The sequence below is a fragment of the Saccopteryx bilineata genome, chromosome X (genome assembly GCF_036850765.1).
Source record: "Saccopteryx bilineata isolate mSacBil1 chromosome X, mSacBil1_pri_phased_curated, whole genome shotgun sequence".
In the NCBI taxonomy this organism is placed as follows: Eukaryota; Metazoa; Chordata; class Mammalia; order Chiroptera; family Emballonuridae; genus Saccopteryx; species Saccopteryx bilineata.
The window spans coordinates 100,588,115-100,609,819 of NC_089502.1; the positions used below are offsets into that span (position 1 = coordinate 100,588,115).

Consider the following 21,705-nt stretch of genomic DNA (forward strand, 5'->3'; position numbering starts at 1 on the left):
GAAACCCTGTTACTCAGAAGAACTGCATGCTTACTGAGGCTCTCTCTCCCTGAGCTAAAACAAGCTTCTTTTCTTTTTTCCCTGTTCCAGGGAGCCTTTGCCTACATAGTCAATTATTTCATGTATGTCCTCTGGGCTCTCCTATTTGCCTTCCTTGCGGTATCTCTTGTCAAGGTCTTCGCACCTTATGCCTGTGGCTCCGGAATCCCTGAGGTGAGTCTATAAAATGGTAACAGGAATTAATCTTTTTTGGTCGAAACCCTTTAATATGTATTCCAATACATACCACAATATGAATATTAAACAGGATCAGATTCTGAGGCAATCTTGGGCCTCTCTAGGTCTTCCTTAAGACTTCCCAGCCTGGATGCCTGATAAACCAGTCCCATGAAGACCTCTCCCACTCGCTACCCAGAAAGCTCCCAGAGTAGACCTCGAGATTCAGGCCTGAAAATATAGTGGTATTGTCAACTTTGTTAGAGCAGAAGAAATAAAAACTATTTTGCTGTATTTTCTACAATCTGATTTGGGCTAGAAAAAAGGTAATTAAAACTCAGTTTCTAATTATTTTTGGTTTGGATTGCTTGACAGTAACTGAAACCACTGAGATTTAAGGTTACCCAAATGACCTTGTCCCCTCTCTGTTTCCTGACCAAGTCATAGTTACAAATTTTTCTGGCACAGAAACAAGGCTGTACTAGTCTGTAAGGAAAGTACCTCCCCTTTCCACCTTCTCTGTGCACACACACTCTCATACAATACTCCCTTGCCGAGCTGTCACATGGCCAAAAAAAAAAAAAAATGAAAACTTAAAGAACAGTTCTTACTTTCTTGTACTCCTGGGCTCCCTTCCAACTGGGATCACTGTAGGTCAAGCATTTATATGTCACTTGTTCAAAATGTATAGTTTCTATAATGAGGTCCAGATGATCGCTTCTTAGCCTGGTTTACTTGCTTAGTCTATATCTGATCTCTCTGTGTTTGACCTGCAGATAAAAACTATCTTGAGTGGTTTTATTATTAGGGGCTATTTGGGTAAGTGGACCCTGGTTATCAAAACCATCACATTGGTGCTGGCAGTGTCTTCTGGCTTGAGCCTGGGCAAAGAGGGCCCCCTAGTGCACGTGGCTTGCTGCTGTGGGAACATCCTGTGCCACTGCTTCAACAAGTACCGGAAGAATGAAGCCAAGCGCAGAGAGGTAATAACAAATGACCTTACTAGTCTCTTTATTGGTGGGCATATAAATGGTACATTTTTAGGAATGAAAATTTGGGGATTCTATATCAATGTTAATGCAAATGCCCTTTGACACAGAGGTTCCACTTCTAAGAATTTATCCTACAGACGTATTAGCATGTGTGTGCGCAAAGATGTTTGAGGATAGTCAGTACAACATTTGCCAATATAGTGAATAACTGAAACAATCACTCTGTGCAACAACAGGGGATTGATTGGTTGAACAATCTTTTGTCCATACTGTAGAATGCTATGGTACTGTTAAAAAGTCTGAGATAGCCCTTTCTATAGTGAAATGGAAGGGTGGCTAGAAAAGTTACATTTGAAAAACTAATTTCAGAATTTGTATAGTATAATTTAATTATTTTTTTTAAAAGGTGTGTCTATGCCTCTAGAAAGAAAATGTTTGGAAAGTGGTTTTACCCCAAACAATTTAAAAAAATGTCTACCCCTGGTAAGTGGGAAAGTGAGGTGATAGTAAAGGAGAAGTAAGGACTTGAATATTTTATTATATAAAATTCTGTACAAATATGTGCTATTTCTATTACAAAAGAAGTTACAAAACAATAGAATATTTTTAAAAAGAAGTTGTTTATTCCTGTGGAAAAATATACACTCAGCCATGTTTTAGATGCCAGCACCATGTTTTATTTTTACCTGATGCCTAACTGAATTTGTCTCTCTGTATTAGATTTCCTTCTGCCTTCTTTCTTAACCCCACTAAATTAGTTCCACCACAACATCTCTGTAGGCATTCTCACGTTTATGATTTTGGGGAGGAATAACATTTTAAAAAATGTTCCAAGTCATTGTTTACTTTAGTCCTGTTTTAACTGAGGATTTAAGAAAATAATAGTTCTTGCTCTATTTTCCTTGAATTACAAAGAAATCACATATGGAATGGGTCAAGACAAGGCCATTTCATTAGAAAGTCCCCCCACACACACACACACATACAAAATTGGAACCTAGTGATTTATTTTGAAAACAAAGCAAAAAATAATAAGGCCTAGAAGGAAACTCAAATATGTTGACATTTCAAATATGGAATATATTTTGATAGTTCAAGGGGGAAAGTTCCTGGCAGGAAAGGAAGGCTAACAAGAGAGAAAGAGAGAGACATGGAGAGAGATCTGAATAGATTGTTTAGTTACTTGTCAAATAGTATAGGGACATAAAGGCAGTATTAAGTTTGTGAGGTTGTTATATGGGAATAATGTACAACAAAAGCTAAAGAGTTGAAAAATACCATTTTAACTGGCAAGAGTCATGTGGATCATTGCTAGTTTTGCATGGGTAGAGGTGACTTTGAAACTGTAGATTGCTAGTTACTTTCATTCCATAAAATTGACATTTTTTTTGTTTAAATCCTTATAAAATGAGAGGGGAGTTTGATTTGGCTGTTTCTCTGTACAGCTGTCATATATTTCTCTAATGAATATTTGAATCTGACTCATGAATATTTAAATCTTTAGTTTACTTTCTATTATTTCTTTGAATTTTCCAATTATTTCTTTTCCTGTTGATTGGCAGCAACACTTATGTTCCAGGATGTTGTCAGAATGGGCAGATGGTTGAATAAAATACAGATTTGAGAAGGAAGGGCATAAACAAACTCTACTCTACAACATAAATTGATAGCAAACTACCCACCTCGATTCTCCTAAACAGTCAATAAAATTCCCTTTCTCAGGTTTCATGTTCACTGTCATCCTTTGCAGATAAAAGCCATTATAGCCATAAATTTTGAAGTCCTTCCCAGAGATCTCACTCCTTCCTCCCCTTCATTTTCCTAGGCCACCCTATACTCCCAGAGAGACCTGCCTACTTATTTTGCCAAGAACCATTTTATTCTTCCAAAATCCTTAATTTTGTTCAACTTTCTTATTGAAATACTTCCTTACTACTTCAAATCATATTATCACTCCACAGCAACCAGAGTCTAATGTAAGGACTTTATCCTTCTATTAATTCTGGTGTGTTTGTAATGCTTCCCCCCCACTTAGCCATTTACTTTGCAACATCTAAACATCTTAGTCTTCCCTTCAAAATCTATTCTCAACCTTGCTTCTAGCTACCTTCTTATTTGTTTCCATAGGTCACTAGATATGGAATAGGGCAGATAGTATAGGAAAACCTAAATACCTATTATGAGTATTTGCAACTCCTGAATAGTTGTGAGGCCAACTGTGACTTCAAGTTTGTATCATTAGAACCTTTCTTAAAATTTCATTTAAAAAGCATTCCTTTACAGCCTGACCAGGCAGTGGTGCAGTGGATAGAGTTTCGGACTGGGACGTGGAGGACCCAGGTTCTAAACCCCGAGGTTGCCAGCTTGAGGCTTGAGTGTGGTCTCATGTGGTTTCAGCAAGGCTTGCCAGCTTGAGACCAAGGTCGCTGGCTCAAGAAAGGAGTCACTTGGTCTGCTGTAGCCCCCTGGTCAAGGCACATATAAGAAAACAATTGATTAACAACTAAGGTGCCACCAATGAAGAATTGATGCTTCTCATCTCTCTCCCTTCCTATCTGTCTGTCCCTCTCTCTGTCTCTCTTTGTCTCTCACCCCCCCAAAAGCATTCTTGTAGCAGCTCTGACCAGTTGGCTCAGTGGTAGAGAGTTGGCCTGGCATGTGGATGTCCTGGGTTCTATTCCCAATCACAGGAGAAGCGACCATCTGCTTCTCCACCCCTCCCCTCCTCCTTTCTCTCTCTCTCTCTCTCTCTCCCCCTCCCTCTCTCTCTTCCCTTCCCTTCCCTTCCCTTCCCTTCCCTTCCCTTCCCTTCCCTTCCCTTCCCTTCCCTTCCCTTCCCTTCCCTTCCCCTCCCCTCCCCTTCCCTTCTCCTCCTCTTCCCTTCCTCTCCCTTCCCTCCCCTTCCCTTCCTACAGCCACGGCTTGATTGGCTCGATTGGTTTGAATGCATCAGCCCCAGGTGCTGATGGCCCCAGATCCCAGATGGTCAGAGAATCTGCCCCACACTAGGAGTTGCTGGGTGGATCCCAGTGGGGCACATGTGGAAATCTGTCTCTCTATATATCCTCCTCTCACTTGAAAAAAACAAAGCATTCCTTTACAAGGAAATTGCTATGTAAACACATCATTGTTAACTTTATTTATGTGGTGAATAGGTCTACAAACTCAAATTAAGTTACTGAATTTTAAGTATTGGGGATGGAGGCATAATTTGGAAAAAAGCAAATTCCTAAATTAATTACAAAGGAAAGGCACTCTGCCTATTCAAACATGTGAGCTGTGTGTTCAAAATTCAGCATACAGTGTTTGCTTTCAAAATAAATATAATCAAACTTCATTTTTGATAACTGCATATGGAGCATGTCAAGTATTTTTAATGTTAGTAACCACTCACATTCCTTTTAAGAGTGTGATCTGTCACTAATTTTGAGTTTTGAATTGTAGGTTTTGTCAGCTGCAGCAGCAGCTGGTGTATCTGTTGCCTTTGGGGCACCTATTGGTGGAGTATTATTCAGCCTAGAAGAGGTAACTACTTTTAGCTGTCTGTAGCACCTGTGCATGCTTGTGTGTTGGAAATCCCAGCCAATATCTATATACATGGCAATCTCAAAGTGCTTTGTATAACTCAGTGCTTGATCTTGTGACCAGAGATCTCTCTCTTGGCAGTTTTTATTTTCACTTCCTAATTCCTGTAGCACCAACTTTTCTTTCGAAACAGTTTCTGCATATTGACTATGTTTGCTTTTTCACCTTCTTTCTTATAGGTCAGCTACTATTTCCCCCTCAAAACATTGTGGCGTTCGTTCTTTGCTGCCTTGGTGGCAGCATTCACTCTACGCTCCATCAATCCATTTGGGAACAGCCGTCTAGTTCTGTTTTACGTGGAGTTTCACACCCCATGGCATCTCTTTGAGCTTGTGCCATTCATTCTACTGGGCATATTTGGTGGTCTGTGGGGAGCTTTATTTATTCGCACAAATATTGCCTGGTGTCGGAAGCGTAAGACCACCCAGTTGGGCAAGTATCCTGTCATAGAAGTACTTGTTGTGACAGCCATCACTGCCATCCTCGCTTTCCCCAATGAATATACCCGAATGAGCACAAGTGAGCTCATTTCTGAACTGTTTAATGATTGTGGTCTCCTGGATTCCTCCAAGCTCTGTGGTTATGAAAACTTTACCAACACAAGTAAGGGGGATGAACTGCCTGACAGACCTGCTGCTGCGGGAGTCCACAGTGCCATGTGGCAGCTGGCTTTGACACTCATAATGAAAATTGTCATTACCATATTTACCTTTGGCATGAAGGTAAGAAGATTCTTTTGGTACTTGCTGGATGTATGCATGGCTCTAGGTTTGGAGGGCAATCCTCATAGCTCTTGTGACGCTTCCAACTTCACCCAATTTTATTCTTAAGCCTCAAAGACCCTTTTTCCCCCATATATACACATAACTTCTTAGATAGTTGTACCTCTATCTAAAATTGTCCAAGCCTAGTTTTAAGCCAAATGCAAACCTCAGTGCTGAGATTTTAAGTAGAAATGTTGTCTTATTTATTTATTTATTTATTTATTATTTATTATTATTTTTCTGAAGCTGGAAACGGGGAGGCAGTCAGACAGACTCCCGCATGCGCCCAACTGGGATCCACCTGGCATGCCCACCAGGGGGCGATGCTCTGCCCCTCTGGGGCGCTGCTACGCCGCGACCAGAGCCATTCTAGCGCCTGAGGCAGAACCCATAGAGCCATCCACAGCACCCAGGCAAACTTTGCTCCAGTGGAGCCTTGGCTGCGGGAGGGGAAGAGAGAGACAGAGAGGAAGGAAAGGGGGAGGGGTGGAGAAGCAGATGGGCACTCCTCCTGTGTGCCCTGCCAGGGAATCGAACCCGGGACTCCTGCACACCAGTCCGACGCTCTACCACTGAGCCAACCAGCCAGGGCCAGAAAAGATAATTTTTTAAGGTATTTTCCTCCTTCCTGGTTTTTGTTTGTGTCTCTTCTTTATCATCCTACTACCAAGTTCTTTCCTTCTCTTCTCTAGGGAAGTGGAAAATCAAACCAAGGAATTAGAGACAGGAATTGAGTTCAGGCAGTACTGAAATCTCAGAGTTTATACTGTCTTTTCTCCTCAACATCCCCGAAAGTTTTGCAGTGCCTTTTGGGTTAATGTTCACCTGTGGCTTCACTCTTTTATTTAAAGTGAATTTTTAGACCATCAGACCCACCAGATTCAAATGTATTCCAAAAATCAAACACAAGCTGTTTAAAAATAATCTGCTGTTTTGATGATCTTTGTTATCATGTCCCTCTCTTAGATCAGAAAATTGAGAATTCACTTTAGTATCATAGGAGTCAAAAAAGAGTGGGGAGACAGAAAAGTGTTCCTTTTCTGGAGAGACATGCAGCCATAGTCACTACCTCATTTAAAATAATTAACCATTTAATCATTCTTTGTATTGTTACAAAATAAACCGAAAGCTCATGTGCCATTACTTTTGTGTGAGCAATAGGTTAAGATCCAATTTATGAGACTGGTTATGAGTATTACATTTAAACCCCAGCACCAGTATTCACTAAATCTTGGCCTTGGGTAAGTTCCTTAACCATTCTGAACCTTAGGTTCTTTGTGGTTTGGGATTAGTATCACCTGCCTCCTGAAATGTTATCTTTAGAGCATCCACAATAAAACGTAATAGGTAGTCAATCGAGGATAATTATTTTTGATAAGAATTCACAATTGAGGAAAATTTCTGCATATACAAGAAACTCCATCTATTTTCCTTTTTCTTTGGGAAAAGCTTAATTTCTGCCTACAGTTCTGTGTTGGTCTGGAGAGTTCAGGCTCTGGCCTGATGGACCCTGAATCAGGGTAAGCTTCTTTGCAGTCCTACTTGCTTGCACATCCCAGAGAACCTCTAGCCCCCATAGTGTTACACAAATCTTTACAGCCACTTGCTAGCATAGTGCATAGTTATATTGTCATTGGCCTGTTAGTTTTGCAGAGGATCAGTCCTGTAGCCCTTACATATACCAGGCAATCCCATTATTTCTCACTAACCATTTATTGCTTTCTCTTTGCAGATCCCTTCTGGCCTCTTTATCCCTAGCATGGCTGTTGGTGCTATAGCAGGTCGGCTTTTAGGAGTAGGAATGGAACAATTGGCTGTTTATCACCATGACTGGGCCATCTTCAGTAGCTGGTGTAGCCAAGGAGCTGATTGCATCACTCCTGGCCTTTATGCAATGGTAGGGGCTGCAGCCTGCTTAGGTGAGTAATGTTTGCATTGATTTCAAAGAAGTTGCTACCCAAGTGACATAATAAAGAAGAGTGATACTATACACAATTGACTGCAGATTTTTAAAGTAACTATTTCCTGTTGGGTTTGCTACTTTTCAAGTGCTTTAAGAAAGTATTTTTTAATTGAATTTATTGGGATGACATTGGTTTGAAAAACCATACCACCCCACCCTGAGTTTTTTCAGATATAGCAAGCCTGGTCCTCTGCCTTGCTCCTTATACTTGATGTCCCCTTTTCTAGGAAGGCTCTTCCCATAGCTGTAGCATAGTTGGTTCCTTTTTTTAGCCTTCAAATTTTCTGTGAAATGTTTTTCCTTAGAGAGTTCTTCTCAGACTGCTTTATCTAAAGTAGGTTCCCCTATTGTCTGAAATAGCATACTCCTTTATTAAATACTTGCTAAATACTTTTTTTTAAGTGAGAAGAGGGGAGATAGACAGACTCCAGCATGTGCCCTGACTGGGATCCACCTGGCAACCCCTGTCTGCGGTTGATGCTTGAATCAACCGAGCTATCTTCAGTGCTTGAGGCTGATGCTCATACCAACTGAGCTATCCTTAGCACTTGGGGCCAACGCTCGAACCAATTGAGTCACTGGCTGTGAGAGGGGAAAAGAGAGAGAAGGGGAAGAGAAAAGGAAAGAAAAGCAGATGGTCACTTCTCACGTGTGCCCTGACCAGAGACCAAACCTAGGATGTCTGCACACTGGGCTGATACCTCTATCCACTGAGCAAACCAGCCAGTGCCATATTTGCTAAATACTTAAAAAAAGAAAGCATTATTTACCATATATCAACATTCCTCCCCTTTGAGAGTAATTCTACTCTCAGATTCCAATATACTGAGGAAATTATCAGAAATTTAGACAAAGATATTGGCACAAGAATGTTCATCCTGGTACTATTTATAATAGCAAAAAAAAAAAAAAAAAGTCAACCTAAATGTGCACAGTAATGGACTTGTTAAATAAATTATGGTACATTTATGTAATGATACACTATGCAACCATTGAATATAATATTGATATTTAACATCGTTAAATACATTTGTAATACTATACAAAATATTTCCAACAAAAAGTTTGCATGGGTGTGTTGGGAAGCATGTGGGGAATTAAATATATAATATGAGCTTAACTATATAAAAACATGTTTTTGCATAGTAAACAACTTGAATAAGTCATTAAAATTTTTTCCTTTGCTTATTTCTAGACAGTTAACTTTAGATGACTTTCTCTTATATACTTTTTTTTTTTTAAATTTCTGAATTTTCCACAATGGGCCTGTACAGCTCAAAGAACCTCTAGTCTCTACAGTGTTACACAAATTATGGATATCTTCCCCAATTACTTTTATATTGTAGGGTAGAACAACAGACAAATAAAAAGTCAAGAAGGGATCTCCTACTTTCATAGATGCTATCTTGAGAGCTCAGACTCATAAACTACCTTTAATGCATTGCTGAGTTCTGTGCAGTTATGAGACCTCCTTTTAGCAATGTTTCTGGTAAATAAGCTTTTCCTGGATGGGGCTTCTATCAGGCTGATAATTGTAATGAATTGTAATGAATCCTATACTTTTCCTGCCTTCAATATCCAGTGTCTGTTTCTTTGCAGGTGGGGTGACTCGGATGACTGTTTCTCTTGTTGTCATAATGTTTGAACTAACTGGTGGCTTGGAATACATTGTGCCTCTGATGGCTGCAGCAATGACAAGCAAGTGGGTGGCAGATGCTCTTGGGCGGGAGGGCATCTATGATGCCCACATCCGTCTCAATGGATACCCCTTTCTTGAAGCCAAAGAAGAGTTTGCTCATAAGACCCTGGCAATGGATGTGATGAAACCCCGGAGAAATGATCCTTTGTTAACTGTCCTTACTCAGGACAGTATGACTGTGGAAGATGTAGAGACCATAATCAGTGAAACCACTTACAGTGGCTTCCCAGTAGTGGTGTCCCGGGAGTCCCAAAGGCTTGTGGGTTTTGTCCTCCGAAGAGATCTCATTATTTCAATTGGTAAGGATTCCAGAAAAGGGATAATGGAATCCACTGTGGAAATAAATATTCATGAAATGGGGGGAAGATGGAGGGAAGAGGGGACCAGTTAGGAGCCAGAAATATTACTTTAATTTTCCATTTTCTCCCCTCCTTGCCCCACTTTTCAAATAGAAAATGCTCGAAAAAAACAGGATGGAGTTGTGAGCACGTCCATCATTTATTTCACTGAGCATTCTCCTCCAATGCCACCATACACTCCACCCACCCTAAAGCTTCGGAACATACTGGATCTTAGCCCATTCACTGTGACCGACCTTACCCCAATGGAGATTGTCGTGGATATCTTCCGCAAGCTGGGACTGCGGCAGTGCCTGGTTACGCACAACGGGTGAGAGCTCTTTTTTGAAGGCGAATTGGATTGTGGGAGAAAGACTGTAGAGAAATAAGGAAGAACCTAATTCACATTAACACTGGTAGCACTTATAGGCCTTTCTAAAGCTCTGAGGTGAAGATGGATGTTTTTCTTTTATTGTCATAATTAATAGAAAAGGAGTTTGGGGAAGAAAATGGGTTTGGGAGGTGTGAACTGCTGGTTACATACTATAACTCAGTTCCTCCCCATAGAGTAAACAGCTGTGTTCTTATGAACGGACAGCACTGAAATTATAATGGTATTAAGTATTATACTATGTATAGTATTTGGGCCTTACAATACCTTTGTCATATTATTGAGGATTAGAAAATCAAGTTTCAGTGAAGTTGAAAGATTTACACTAGGACTCCCACTTAATAATAGAGGTAGGTTTTAAACATAAGTCTTCTGACTCCCAAGGCCAAGGCTCTTTCTTTCTGGGATATTTCTTATCTGGCAAAGAAAGCATTGGTATTTTTATTGGAAAAGGGAAGTTGAGAAGTGTAGATATTTTTTTTCTGATTGTGGTATGTTAATCTAGCCATTACATAGGAATTTCACCCTCTAAAATTTCTCAATTGTGTAGCAGATGTCTTGTAGTATTTAAATAAGGAAGAAGACTTTCCCTAACTGATTCATTCAACATTTACTGAATCTCTACTTCATATAAGAAGGATATTCCACTTGACTCCAGGAAGACACAAAAGTGAATAAAACCCTTCTCTTCCCTCAAGGAATATGCAGTATTTTAGGGAAGCTAAGAACATACAAGTGTGTGTAGCACAACAACAAATGAGACAAATGCACAGAACATGTTGCTGGGAGGAGGGCATGGTTCTGGAAGGTGTTCTGGATGAGGGACATTTGAATTGGGTTGCAATATGTACATAAAATTCCTGTATGTGGAGAAGAATATTTTTTTAGAGAGGATAGAGAGAGGTAGAGAGAGAGACAGAGAGAGAGAAGGGGGGAGGAGCTGGAAGCATCAACTCCCATATGTGCCTTGACCAGGCAAGCCCAGGGTTTTGAACCGGTGACCTCAGCGTTTCCAGGTCAACGCTTTATCCACTGCACCACCACAGGTCAGGCTGAGAAGAATATTTTTTATAAAGAAATTTTTATTAATTTTAATGGGGTGACATCAATAAATCAGGGTACATATATTCAAAGAAAACATGTCCAGGTTATCTTGTCATTCAATTATGTTGCATACCCATCACCCAAAGTCAGATTGTCCTCCGTCACCCTCTATCTAGTTTTCTTTGTGCCCCTCCCCCCCTTCCCCTCTCCCTCCTTCCCTCCCCTCCCCGGTAACCACCACACTCTTGTCCATGTCTCTTAGTCTCGTTTTTATGTCCCACCAATGTATGGAATCATGCAGTTCTTGTTTTTTTCTGATTTACTTATTTCACTCCATATAATGTTATCAAGATCCCACCATTTTGTTGTAAATGATACGATGTCATCATTTCCTATGGCCGAGTAGTATTCCATAGTGTATATGAACCACATCTTCTTTATCCAGTCTTCTACTGAAGGGCTTTTTGGTTGTTTCCATGTCTTGGCCACTGTGAACAATGCTGCAATGAACAAGGGGCTTCATGTGTCTTTACGTATCAATGTTTCTGAGTTTTGGGGGTATATACCCAGTAGAGGGATTTCTGGGTCATAAGGTAGTTCTATTTTCAGTTTTTTGAGGAACCACCATACTTTCTTCCATAATGGTTTTACTACTTTACATTCCCACCAACAGTGAATGAGGGTTCCTTTTTCTCCACAGCCTCTCCAACATTTGCTATTACCCGTCTTGTTGATAATAGCTAATCTAACAGGTGTGAGGTGGTATCTCATTGCCGTTTTGATTTGCATTTCTCTAATAACTAATGAAGATGAGCATCTATCTGTTGGCCACTTGTATTTATTCCTGGGAGGAGTGTCTGTTCATGTCCTCTTTCCATTTCTTTATTGGATTGTTTGTTTGTTTGTTGTTGAGTTCTATGAGTTCTTTGTATATTTTGGATATTAGGCCCTTATCTGAGCTAAACATAACAAAGAATGTAAAGGACCTATATAACGAAAACTACAAAGCATTGTTAAGGGAAATCGAAAAAGATATAATGAGATGGAAAAATATTCCTTGTTCTTGGATAGGAACAATAAATATAATCAAAATGGCCATATTACCCAAAGCAGTTTATAAATTTAATGCAATTTCCATCTGGTTCCAACTCCTCTTCTTACCCAGATGCCACCTCCATGAATGATGGTGCTTTAGGCTTCTGGAATAAGTAAGAATAGTAAGGGGAACCAAGTCTAGACTGCATACTGGTAAACTGGGAAGTATTCTGAGCTGTGTCTGCATTCTCATGCATTCCGTCATAAATTCTGATGACATTTTTTAAAGAAATGGAACAAAAAATCATCAGATTTATATGGAACTATAAAAAACCCCAAATAGCCAAAGCAAAAAGAGTGAAGCTGGGGGCATTACAATACCTGACTTCAAACTCTATTATAGGGCCACGACAATCAAAACAGCATGGTATTGGCAGAAAAATAGACACTCAGACTAATGAAACAGAATAGAAAGTCCAGAAATAAAACCGCATATATATGGTCAAATAATTTTCGATAAAGGGGCCAACAACACACAATGGAGAAAAGAAAGCCTCTTCAACAAATGGTGCTGGGAAAACTGGAAAGCCATATGCAAAAGAATGAAACTCAACTACAGCTTGTCCCCTTGTACTAAAATTAATTCAAAATGGATCAAAGACCTAAATATAAGACCTGAAACAATAAAGTACATAGAAGAAAACATAGGCACTAAACTCATGGACCTGGGTTTTAAAGAGCATTTTATGAATTTGACTCCAAAGTCAAGAGAAGTGAAGGCAAAGATAAATGAATGGGACTACATCAGACTAAGAATTTGCTCAGCAAGAGAAACTAACAACAAAGTAAACAGACAGCCAACTAAATGGGAAATGATATTTTCAAACAACAGCTCAGGGAAAAATATTTAAACTAGAAGAGATAGCAGGATCTGAGACCTAGAGGTAGAAATGCTAGTAGCGTGTTTAGGGGCCTGTGCATTGTTCCACAGGCTCAGTACTACTTGTCTCCTAGTCCTGTTATCTATAAATGCAGATAGTGTTCAAAGCTGAAAAGGGCTGAGGAAGAGAAGTGTCACCTTTGAGAATGTTATTTTAATGACAGATTTATTTTTGTTTTGTTCTTTTGTTTTGCCTTTTAGGCGACTACTTGGAATCATTACCAAGAAGGATGTGTTAAAGCATATAGCCCAGATGGCGAACCAAGACCCTGATTCAATTCTCTTCAACTAGAGTCGCAGGGTTGTGCCAGATACAAAACAGGAAGGACATTGCAGACCATGGATATATTTTACTAACTGGGTACCCAAAACACATTTCTTACATTTGGATGGTGAAATGATATCAGTGTGTTGTCTCTTTCTTACAAGTTAACCAGTTGCACTACATAATAATTTCTGAAATTTAATCTTCTCTTTAGGAGAAAATGCAGTTAGGCTTCTGTGATGTTGCTTTAGGATGATTTCATGAAAGAGTAAACAAGATTGCTATGGTTTAATTCTTTTTCTTTTTTAAATATTTTTTTTAAATTTAAAACATAATTGTTAGCCAATATGCAATCACTAAAAACTATGCAAGAAAAATTCCAACCATCCTGACCAATAGCTTGCAGGAAACTCATGAAAAAGTCACTTTTTTTTGACTCATATATCATTGGTGGAAGATGAAGTGTAAACTAAGGAGCTTTGCTTTTCCAATTCTCTTCAACTAGAAAAGAAAGCCAGAAGGAAAATAATAATGGTGTTTTCCAGACTGTGAAAATTCAGTTCAATTGTCATCTTGTTCCTGTTACAATATTTAGCATTATTAGTTTGTTTGTATATGTATATGTTAATTTTAATATCTGATTATAAGACAGTGCTGCTTTGGTTAATCTCCTCTAAATGAATTTAGAGAGGTTGATTTTATAGCTTGCTTGTTCCTGGTACTCTTTTGAAGTCTACAAAGATAAGTTATAGACCTTTCTCCTTGTCTGCAGGAAGCATAATTTTCCAGATATTTGTTTAGCAAGTAGACAAGGACTTAACAATGAATTTGTTAGTAGCAAGGAATGATTTCTCCAGCTTCCTTCAAATTAATGATTAGTGAAGTTCTAAGCCAAGTCGATGACTAGGAATTTGGAATTTTGTGAGGTTCCAACTCCTCATCTTACCCAGATGCCACCTCCATGAATGATGGTGCTTTAGGCTTCTGGAATAAGTAAGAATAGTAAGGGGAACCAAGTCTAGACTGCATACTGGTAAACTGGGGAGTATTCTGAGCTGTGTCTGCATTCTCATGCATTCCGTCATAAAGACCACCAGTACTAAAATAACTGGACACCCACGCCTCCTCCAGTGTTAAGTATGTAGAACAAGCCAGTATTGTCCCTGTGAACATGAATTTAGGCTTGGGGTACTTTCAGATATATTCAAGGCATTGGAACAGAATAGACAGCTGTGACTCCCTTGAGGTCCCTTAGAATTCTAAATAAAATGCAGAACCATCCTAAGACCCAGGGATGTGGGCAAGGCCTGGTGACAACAAAGGTGCTTGTATCTAATTGAAAAGGTGCCTCTCTGAATTTCCTACCACCTTAACTGCAGTAGAAAACATCACAGTCTAACTAGGCACCTAGTGGAATTACAGAGCCACCACCATCATTCTGACCAGTTTCATTTTGTACAGTTTTATCCACGTGCAATTGTTCCCCCTCCATTCTTTGCCCCTCACACTCCTCAGTCCTAAGTCCTCTTTTTTGGATCGAGCACTCTATGGTTAATCATTCCTATTACAAAAATAATTTCCAGGGCTAGTTAAATTGTAGACCAAGCCTCAGTAATTTTATGGCATGTGGACCAGAGGTAACACACAGCCACTGGCTTTACTCTGTAGTCCAGTAACTGCTGCCATGTGTCAGTTTCCACACTGATGCCCACAGGAGTGAGACTTAACTGTCAGGGGTGCAAGTTCAGCCTTTTCCATTTTACAAGTCTGTTCCCAGCATTTCTCTTCATTTTTCTGGCCTAGAATCAGCAGTCACTCAGTGTATCTTTCTCATCGCTCCACCTGCCGTCCCCAAACACCTCATACCTCATTTTAAAAGCTGCTGATCCCAGATTCTAGGATTTTTTTCTTTGAACTCTATTTCTTATCTTTTTCAAATCTGAAATTATGTTATTTACCAGAACTACGTAGTCAAGGCTTATTTTTACTTTTATCTTTAAAATATCAAGGCAGTCACCAGAGTTTCTTATTTTAAGTATATCACTTTAGCATTTTAATAAAAAAGAAACAAACTCTCTAGGCTGTATTGTATAATAATCATGACTCAGTATCTACATCTTTTATTCCTGCCACTGATGTCCTCATATAAAATGTGGCTGTTTTATCTGACCACTCCTGTATAGTGTGTAGAAATCAAAGTTCTTATCTGTATATTTCTGGTTCACTACCTATTTTTTCTTATTAGCCACCCAACTAAAGTTTGCAAAACAGGAAATATTAGTATTTCTGGAATTTGATGACAGTGAAAGGTTTTGCTGCATTTTGCAATGCAGCAATGATGTGGAGGGTGTCTAAGTTTGCTTTTGTGTTTCTTCTAAGCTCCGTTTTTAATTCTAGACAGATGAGCCAGTGTTAAGGTGCTACTTCAGAGACTAAATTCAAGAAATCAGATAACACTGTGCCAAGGTAAACTTTCTAGATGCTAAGCACCTATTGGCCCTCTAGAGAATAATACCCCTTTGATACCTCACTCCTGATAAATCTCATTCATTAACCTCAGCTTCTCAGGAATCTCTGTAACTCATATGCTAGAAGTTGCTGTAGTATATGGTATCCATTATATGTCTAATACTATGGTTTAGCTCAAAGATTTGCAAATTGTGGCTAGAGCTCCCTGCTAGACTGCTAACTCAGCACCATAACACTCAGAGTTTCTTGTCTTGAGGCAAACGAAAATGTTCTTTCTGATGTTGCTAATTCAGCAGTTGAACATACTTAACCAACAAACAAAACTGATGTGGAGAGGTCTGTCAGTAGCCTCAAATGGCCACAGACCTCAGTGGCAAATGACTAGATAATCTGTGATTTAAAAATGCTATATAAATGTTTACCTGTAACCTATGTACTCTTATTGATCAATGTTACCCCATTAAATTTAATTTTCTAAATAAAATTTTAAAAAATGAATATGAGTTGAAACTAGTCTCTTTTGGTATTAAAAAAGAAAAAGAAAATTGCCTGACACAAGGGAAGGATTTACAAAAGAATGCCATAAGTATTTCAGGATTTTCCAAGGAAAAATATCTGGTAGACATCTAGCCATGAAAGGAGTGAAGGTCTGTAGATTTAGTGCAGCTCTATAGATTTGTAAAAGTCTGCTATATTTTGTATCTTTGGATATTCAATGTAAAAAATTAAAGAAGCCCAAGCAGTTAATGGATGTTTAGTTATACCTTTGGAGGAAAGAAGCAAGGGACTGAAAATGCAAAATGTTAGTTACTTTTGAGATCATTTGTATTTAGAAATTTGTTCAGATGCTCTCTTTTTTTCTGGCTCTGGCATTTTTCTGGCTCAGCCTGGCTATGGAACAGAGGTGGTATAGTCCACAGAACAGATATCCTCTAGTAGATAATCTGACCTTGACAATACTTTGGATTTGCCCGCTGGCAGAGCAAACTAATAATTTGCTGATTTAACTGCAAAGCAGTTCAGTGGTTTTTGGCACCAGTGGCTGAATCTGAACCATTTACAGGAAGAGCAGAGCATAGTATAAATTTCTGTAGCCAGCCTTCAAATGTGTTTGAACATGAGAATGATAAAGTAGTGGAGACTTAGTGTAGTCTAAGGCTGCACAATAATTCTCAGTCATGTTGATGAATCTGTTCAGGTGTGGGGGGAACAAATGTGTTTCTAAAAACTGAGAATGCAATAGAGTCCATGATGGAACATACTGTTGCTGTATGTTTTAAGTATTTAAAGCACCCATCGCCGTTGGGTCTTGATCTTGGTTGGTTTTGTTGGGTGATGAGAAGGAAAGTGTACTTGTTACCCCACAGTATCTATTTAAAAAAATTATAAGGAGTGAAATCTTTGAAGCTGAGTTTTTAAATTATTGTGAAGACCATATTGCGAATTTGAAACAGCCAGGGTGTTTTATAATGCCAAAGTATTTACTGATGACTGACCACATTGTACTGTGAAGAATCAATTTACTTACATTGGATCAGAGCCAAATGCAGGCAGTCCATCAATTCAGAGAAAGCAAGAGAGCATTTCCCATAGCAGTGCATAGAGCACTGAGAAAAATTCTTGGACTTTAAAAGCAAATGGTAGATATTGAGCCCTTTAAAAAATAGATGCAGGCCCTAGCCGGTTGGCTCAGCAGTAGAGCATCAGCCTGGCGTGCGGGGTACCCGGGTTCGATTCCCGGCCAGGGCACATAGGAGAAGCACCCATTTGCTTCTCCACCCCCCCTCCTTCCTCTCTGTCTCTCTCTTCCCCTCCTGCAGCCAAGGCTCCGTTGGAGCAAAGATGGCCCGGGCGCTGGGGATGGCTCCTTGGCCTCTGCCCCAGGCGGTAGAGTGGGTCTGGTCGTGGCAGAGCGACGCCCCGGAGGGGCAGAGCATCGCCCCCTGGTGGGCAGAGCGTGCCGGGTGGATCCTGGTTGGGCGCATGCAGGAGTCTGTCTGACTGTCTCTCCCTGTTTCCAGCTTCAGAAAAATACAAAAAAAAAAAAAAATAGATGCAGCATACTTACCTGGCAGGGGAGATACTGTGATCACGAAGGTGGTTTTCCCAGGGCGAGGCTTATCCATTGCACTCCGGATGTGCTGACCCCTGCGATTTCCACAAATGTGGGAAACTCGACTGCATAATTTGTGGTAGTGGGGGACTGTGTTCGCGCTCTCCCCTGGTAAAAAAAAAAAAAAAAAAAAAAAAAAAATATATATATATATATATATATATATATATATATATATATATATATATATATGCAGCCCTGTCCAGTTTGCTCAGCAGTAGAGCATCAACCCGGCATATGAAAGTCCCAGGTTTGATTCCCGGTCAGGGCACACAGGAGAAACAACCATCTGCTCTTGCACCCCTCCGCCTCCTTTTTTCTCTCCCCCCTTTCTATAGCCATAGCTCGAGTGGTTCGAGTAAGTTGGCCCTAAGTGCTGAGGATAGCTTCATGGCCTCACCTCAGGTGCTGCCGAGCAACGGAGCAGTGGCCTCAGATGGGCAGAGCATCACCCTGTAGGAGGCTTGCCTGGTGGATCCTGGTCAGGACATATGTGGGAGTCTGTGTCTCTGCCTCCCTGCCTCTCAATTAAAAAAAAAGTATGTGCCCTGAACTTAAATTAAGTATCCTAAACACTTCATTTTTTTAAAACCACCTTTGGGATTGCTGGGATACCTGGGATTTCCTTTGCAGAGGGAATGGAGAGTTATGGTAGTGGAAAAGCCCTAGTAAGAAAACATAAGTTTAGGTAAGGTGGTGGAATGCCAGCCATACATCCTGGCATTTATAAACTGCTTGATCATGTACCTGAAGGGAAGAAAATGTCAAATGGTTTCCCAAGACCAGGCTTTCCAAACAAAAGCATTTAACTTGAGTGAGCCTACTTTTATGGAAAAGGATGACATAAGAAAAGGCATCTACTAATGAAGGAGTGGGGCAACTACTTCCATTGCTAAATAATGAACTTTAGGTAGATAGTCTTGAATTTTGATAGCAAAATATTTTTAAATCTATATTTTTAGCCTCCGGGCATGTACTTATTGTATATTAGAAAGAAAAAGGTAAGGATTTCTCAGATCAGAACTCAGGGAGCTGTGCAAATTTGAAGTGAAATCAGTGTAGTGTACCTGTGGTGACCCTTAATTTTTACTTTCCTTCCATTTTGATTGCTCCAAGAGAAGTTCTTGGAATAGCAAATTTAGATTATTACCCAAGTGTTTGCTGGCCACAGTCTCATTTCTAAACATCTGGGTCTTGGCAAAGTTTTCAAGTGATGTAGGGAGAAAAATTGTTTTTTCCACTGTGTAGTCTGATTTTGCCAAATCACCCAAGAAAGTATTAAATGGGCAGAGTTTGTGTTCCTTGGATGGGACCTATTGGGTCACCCAGCCCAATCCTGCTCCCATAAATTCCTACCTCTAAGTTTCTGCCAAAGGATCTTCAGCCTGTTTGCACACTCATTGAATGAATGCCTTGCCTAAAGAAAGGCATATGATAGTATAAAATTATGAGGGTTAAAAAAAAATTTCTGCCTTTGCTTTCTCCTTATATCCCATTCTTTCTCCCTCTCATATCTCTCTTTCTCTCCCCACTCTCCTAAATTCAAAAATTTCTCAATTGTTACAAGCACATGGTTTTAAATGTGGACCTTGGATAAAGGAGAGGATAATTCTGAAAATAGATAATGGAAGATAATTCTGAGTTGATGGGGCCAATAGAACTTTGCTCTACTGTAGGAGCAAAAGCCAGTGGTATTTATTTGGAGTGTTGAGGGCTTTAGCATCCTGAAGGCAGATATATGAAGTATTCATTGCTAAACCTTATCATTATCTACTAGTCCAAATCTATTGAAAGTCAGAGGCAGTGTAGGATTTCATAAGTGATATGCCATCTGGCAAAATGGGGAAAAGGGAATGGCCTGAGATGCTTTTATCAGGACAGGAATCTTCAGCCTCATTACCATATTGAGTGTACCTCAAAATATATGTCATTCAAGAGTGTTTCCCCCTACCCATTTTGCTTTATGCCTTCTTCTTCCTTTCCTGCATCAATTGTCCTTTTCAATACTCAACTTTTAATAAGTATTTATTTTTTAATTATATATTTAGTCCTTTGGGACTATGTAATGATTAAGAATTAATTTCATTCTAGATAAAATTTGACATCTTTAATATTTTGTTCCTTCAAAGTGTCTTTTGAAGCTGTGCGGCTAACCAGGTACAAGCTAGAAAGGAGTTGAATCTGACAGACAGCCTACCCTGGTCATATCACTTAAAGATGACATTGATGTCATGATAGTGCTCTTCATTAGACCAAGGCGAGAATCATGCTCTTACCTCTGTCCATTCCTTTCTGGCTATGGGAGAAATACCACCCTTTGTGTGAACCAGTGAGGCCAGGAGGGTGAGAGGGTTCTAGCCCATAGGCCACTATGTAGAAATCTCTGTAATAAGCTCATTTGTAGGACCAGTTTCAACTGTGGTCACCAAAGAAAACCTGTCTGACTCAAGATTTTCGTTCCTGATAGTTGGTAGTTTAGCTGAAGCTAATATATAGACATCAACTAGGATCCAGAAACTGGCATCAAGCAAAGGCAATAAAGCCTGAATTTCCACAGAAAACTTGGTGCTGAGCTGTTCAAAGCAGTTATTTATCTAAGTATTGCCTATCCTAGTCACACTTTCTTGGCTTTATTTTAACTTTTAGAGATGTTGGTCCCCGTTCACAGGCACAGGCTGTATCAAAGCTGTGAGTCACGGCTCACTTCATTCTGCTCCTTGGTCATGCATAGAAACAGTCTAAAAAGGAAGACCAGGGCTGGGGAGTTAGGAGACCTGTTTTCTATTCCTTGTGCTTCTACTAACTAGCTTCAAGATCTTAACTGTTCTGTGCCTCAGTGTTCCCATCTGCAAAATGGGGATAGTGTTGATTGCTGTACCTACTTCACAGAGTTGTTGTGAGGATAAATTGAGACAATGAATGGAAAGTACTTTGACTAGTAAGTGCTATGCAAATTGTATGAAATGGAAACAATCATTTTAAAGGCAGGGGAATGGATACTGTCATAAGGGTTAATGGGATTGTCTAGTCCTTGCTCTGTGTAGCTTAAACCCAGGTTGCCATTACTTTATACATTTCCACTTAGCACAGATCTGTAGTTATGCAAGTAATAAAGCACAGCCTTATCCAACCTGGTGTCTTGTGTGTTTTTTAAGACTCTCAATTTTGTACCTATTGATTTCTAATAATAAAATAAGAGGGGCAAGGTATTGGGGTTGGTGAAGGATAGTGTAAAAGGCAACTGCAACTCCTACCATAGCAAGCAATATTTTTAAAAATATATTAAATACTTAATTATTTTTACATTTACAGATTCAGTAATACTTTTACCATAAAGAGACAAATTAGGGGCAGCTTACATTCTCTGAGAGATTCCAGATACCTCATTCATTATGGCTTCTTAAATGTTCCTACCTCATACATTGATTATACTTTGCTTATAGCATGCGAATTAACTGGGAGCTATAGTTTTTCTCTCTTTTGAGCTTTTAATGATGTAAGATTATAGGCTTTAATAGGGATCTTGTGTACCTACTGTCACTTTTTACAAGGAGTAGGATGGGTGATTGAAATGTTCCACAATGAAGAGTAAGATTAATATGGCCCTCTTTATGGTATGTTGGAAACCCTTTGAAGTAACCAAGGAGGGAGGTCCTCAGGGAGGTAGTTGAATATGCAAACATTTTCTTTTCACACTTCCCTAGAAAACAGAAAGGAAAGCTATACAGGTCCTCGTAACTGTTTTGTTCAACATCCTTTGGATATAACATTGATGAAATGCTTAACTCTAGTTTATATCAGTTAGCCTGTGGGAAAATTGTTTTCATTATGTATCATATCACATGAAGTTGAAGAACCTATTAAAAACATTGAGTACTTACTGTACTTTGA

At 39.5% G+C, this 21,705-nt stretch overlaps 1 protein-coding gene and 1 non-coding gene across 6 annotated transcripts in view; both read left to right on the forward strand.

The window, feature by feature from the left end:
• The window catches only part of CLCN5 (chloride voltage-gated channel 5), a 225,669-nt gene extending 209,470 nt beyond the window's left edge, over window positions 1–16,199 (forward strand). For all 5 annotated transcript variants that reach the window (XM_066248951.1, XM_066248950.1, XM_066248952.1 and 2 more), the window contains 8 exons: window positions 91–213; window positions 993–1,199; window positions 4,653–4,733; window positions 4,973–5,515; window positions 7,290–7,476; window positions 9,120–9,518; window positions 9,672–9,888; window positions 13,169–16,199. In XM_066248951.1, coding sequence (XP_066105048.1) covers window positions 91–213; window positions 993–1,199; window positions 4,653–4,733; window positions 4,973–5,515; window positions 7,290–7,476; window positions 9,120–9,518; window positions 9,672–9,888; window positions 13,169–13,259 — 1,848 coding nt within the window. In that variant the 3' untranslated portion in view covers window positions 13,260–16,199. The remainder of the gene's footprint in view (window positions 1–90; window positions 214–992; window positions 1,200–4,652; window positions 4,734–4,972; window positions 5,516–7,289; window positions 7,477–9,119; window positions 9,519–9,671; window positions 9,889–13,168) is intronic.
• A 1,562-nt stretch (window positions 16,200–17,761) lies between these two features.
• Window positions 17,762–17,925, forward strand: LOC136317883 (U1 spliceosomal RNA). Its single transcript, XR_010727901.1, has one exon. It is a non-coding gene; the product is annotated as a U1 spliceosomal RNA (small nuclear RNA).
• The last annotated feature ends 3,780 nt before the right edge of the window (window positions 17,926–21,705 follow it).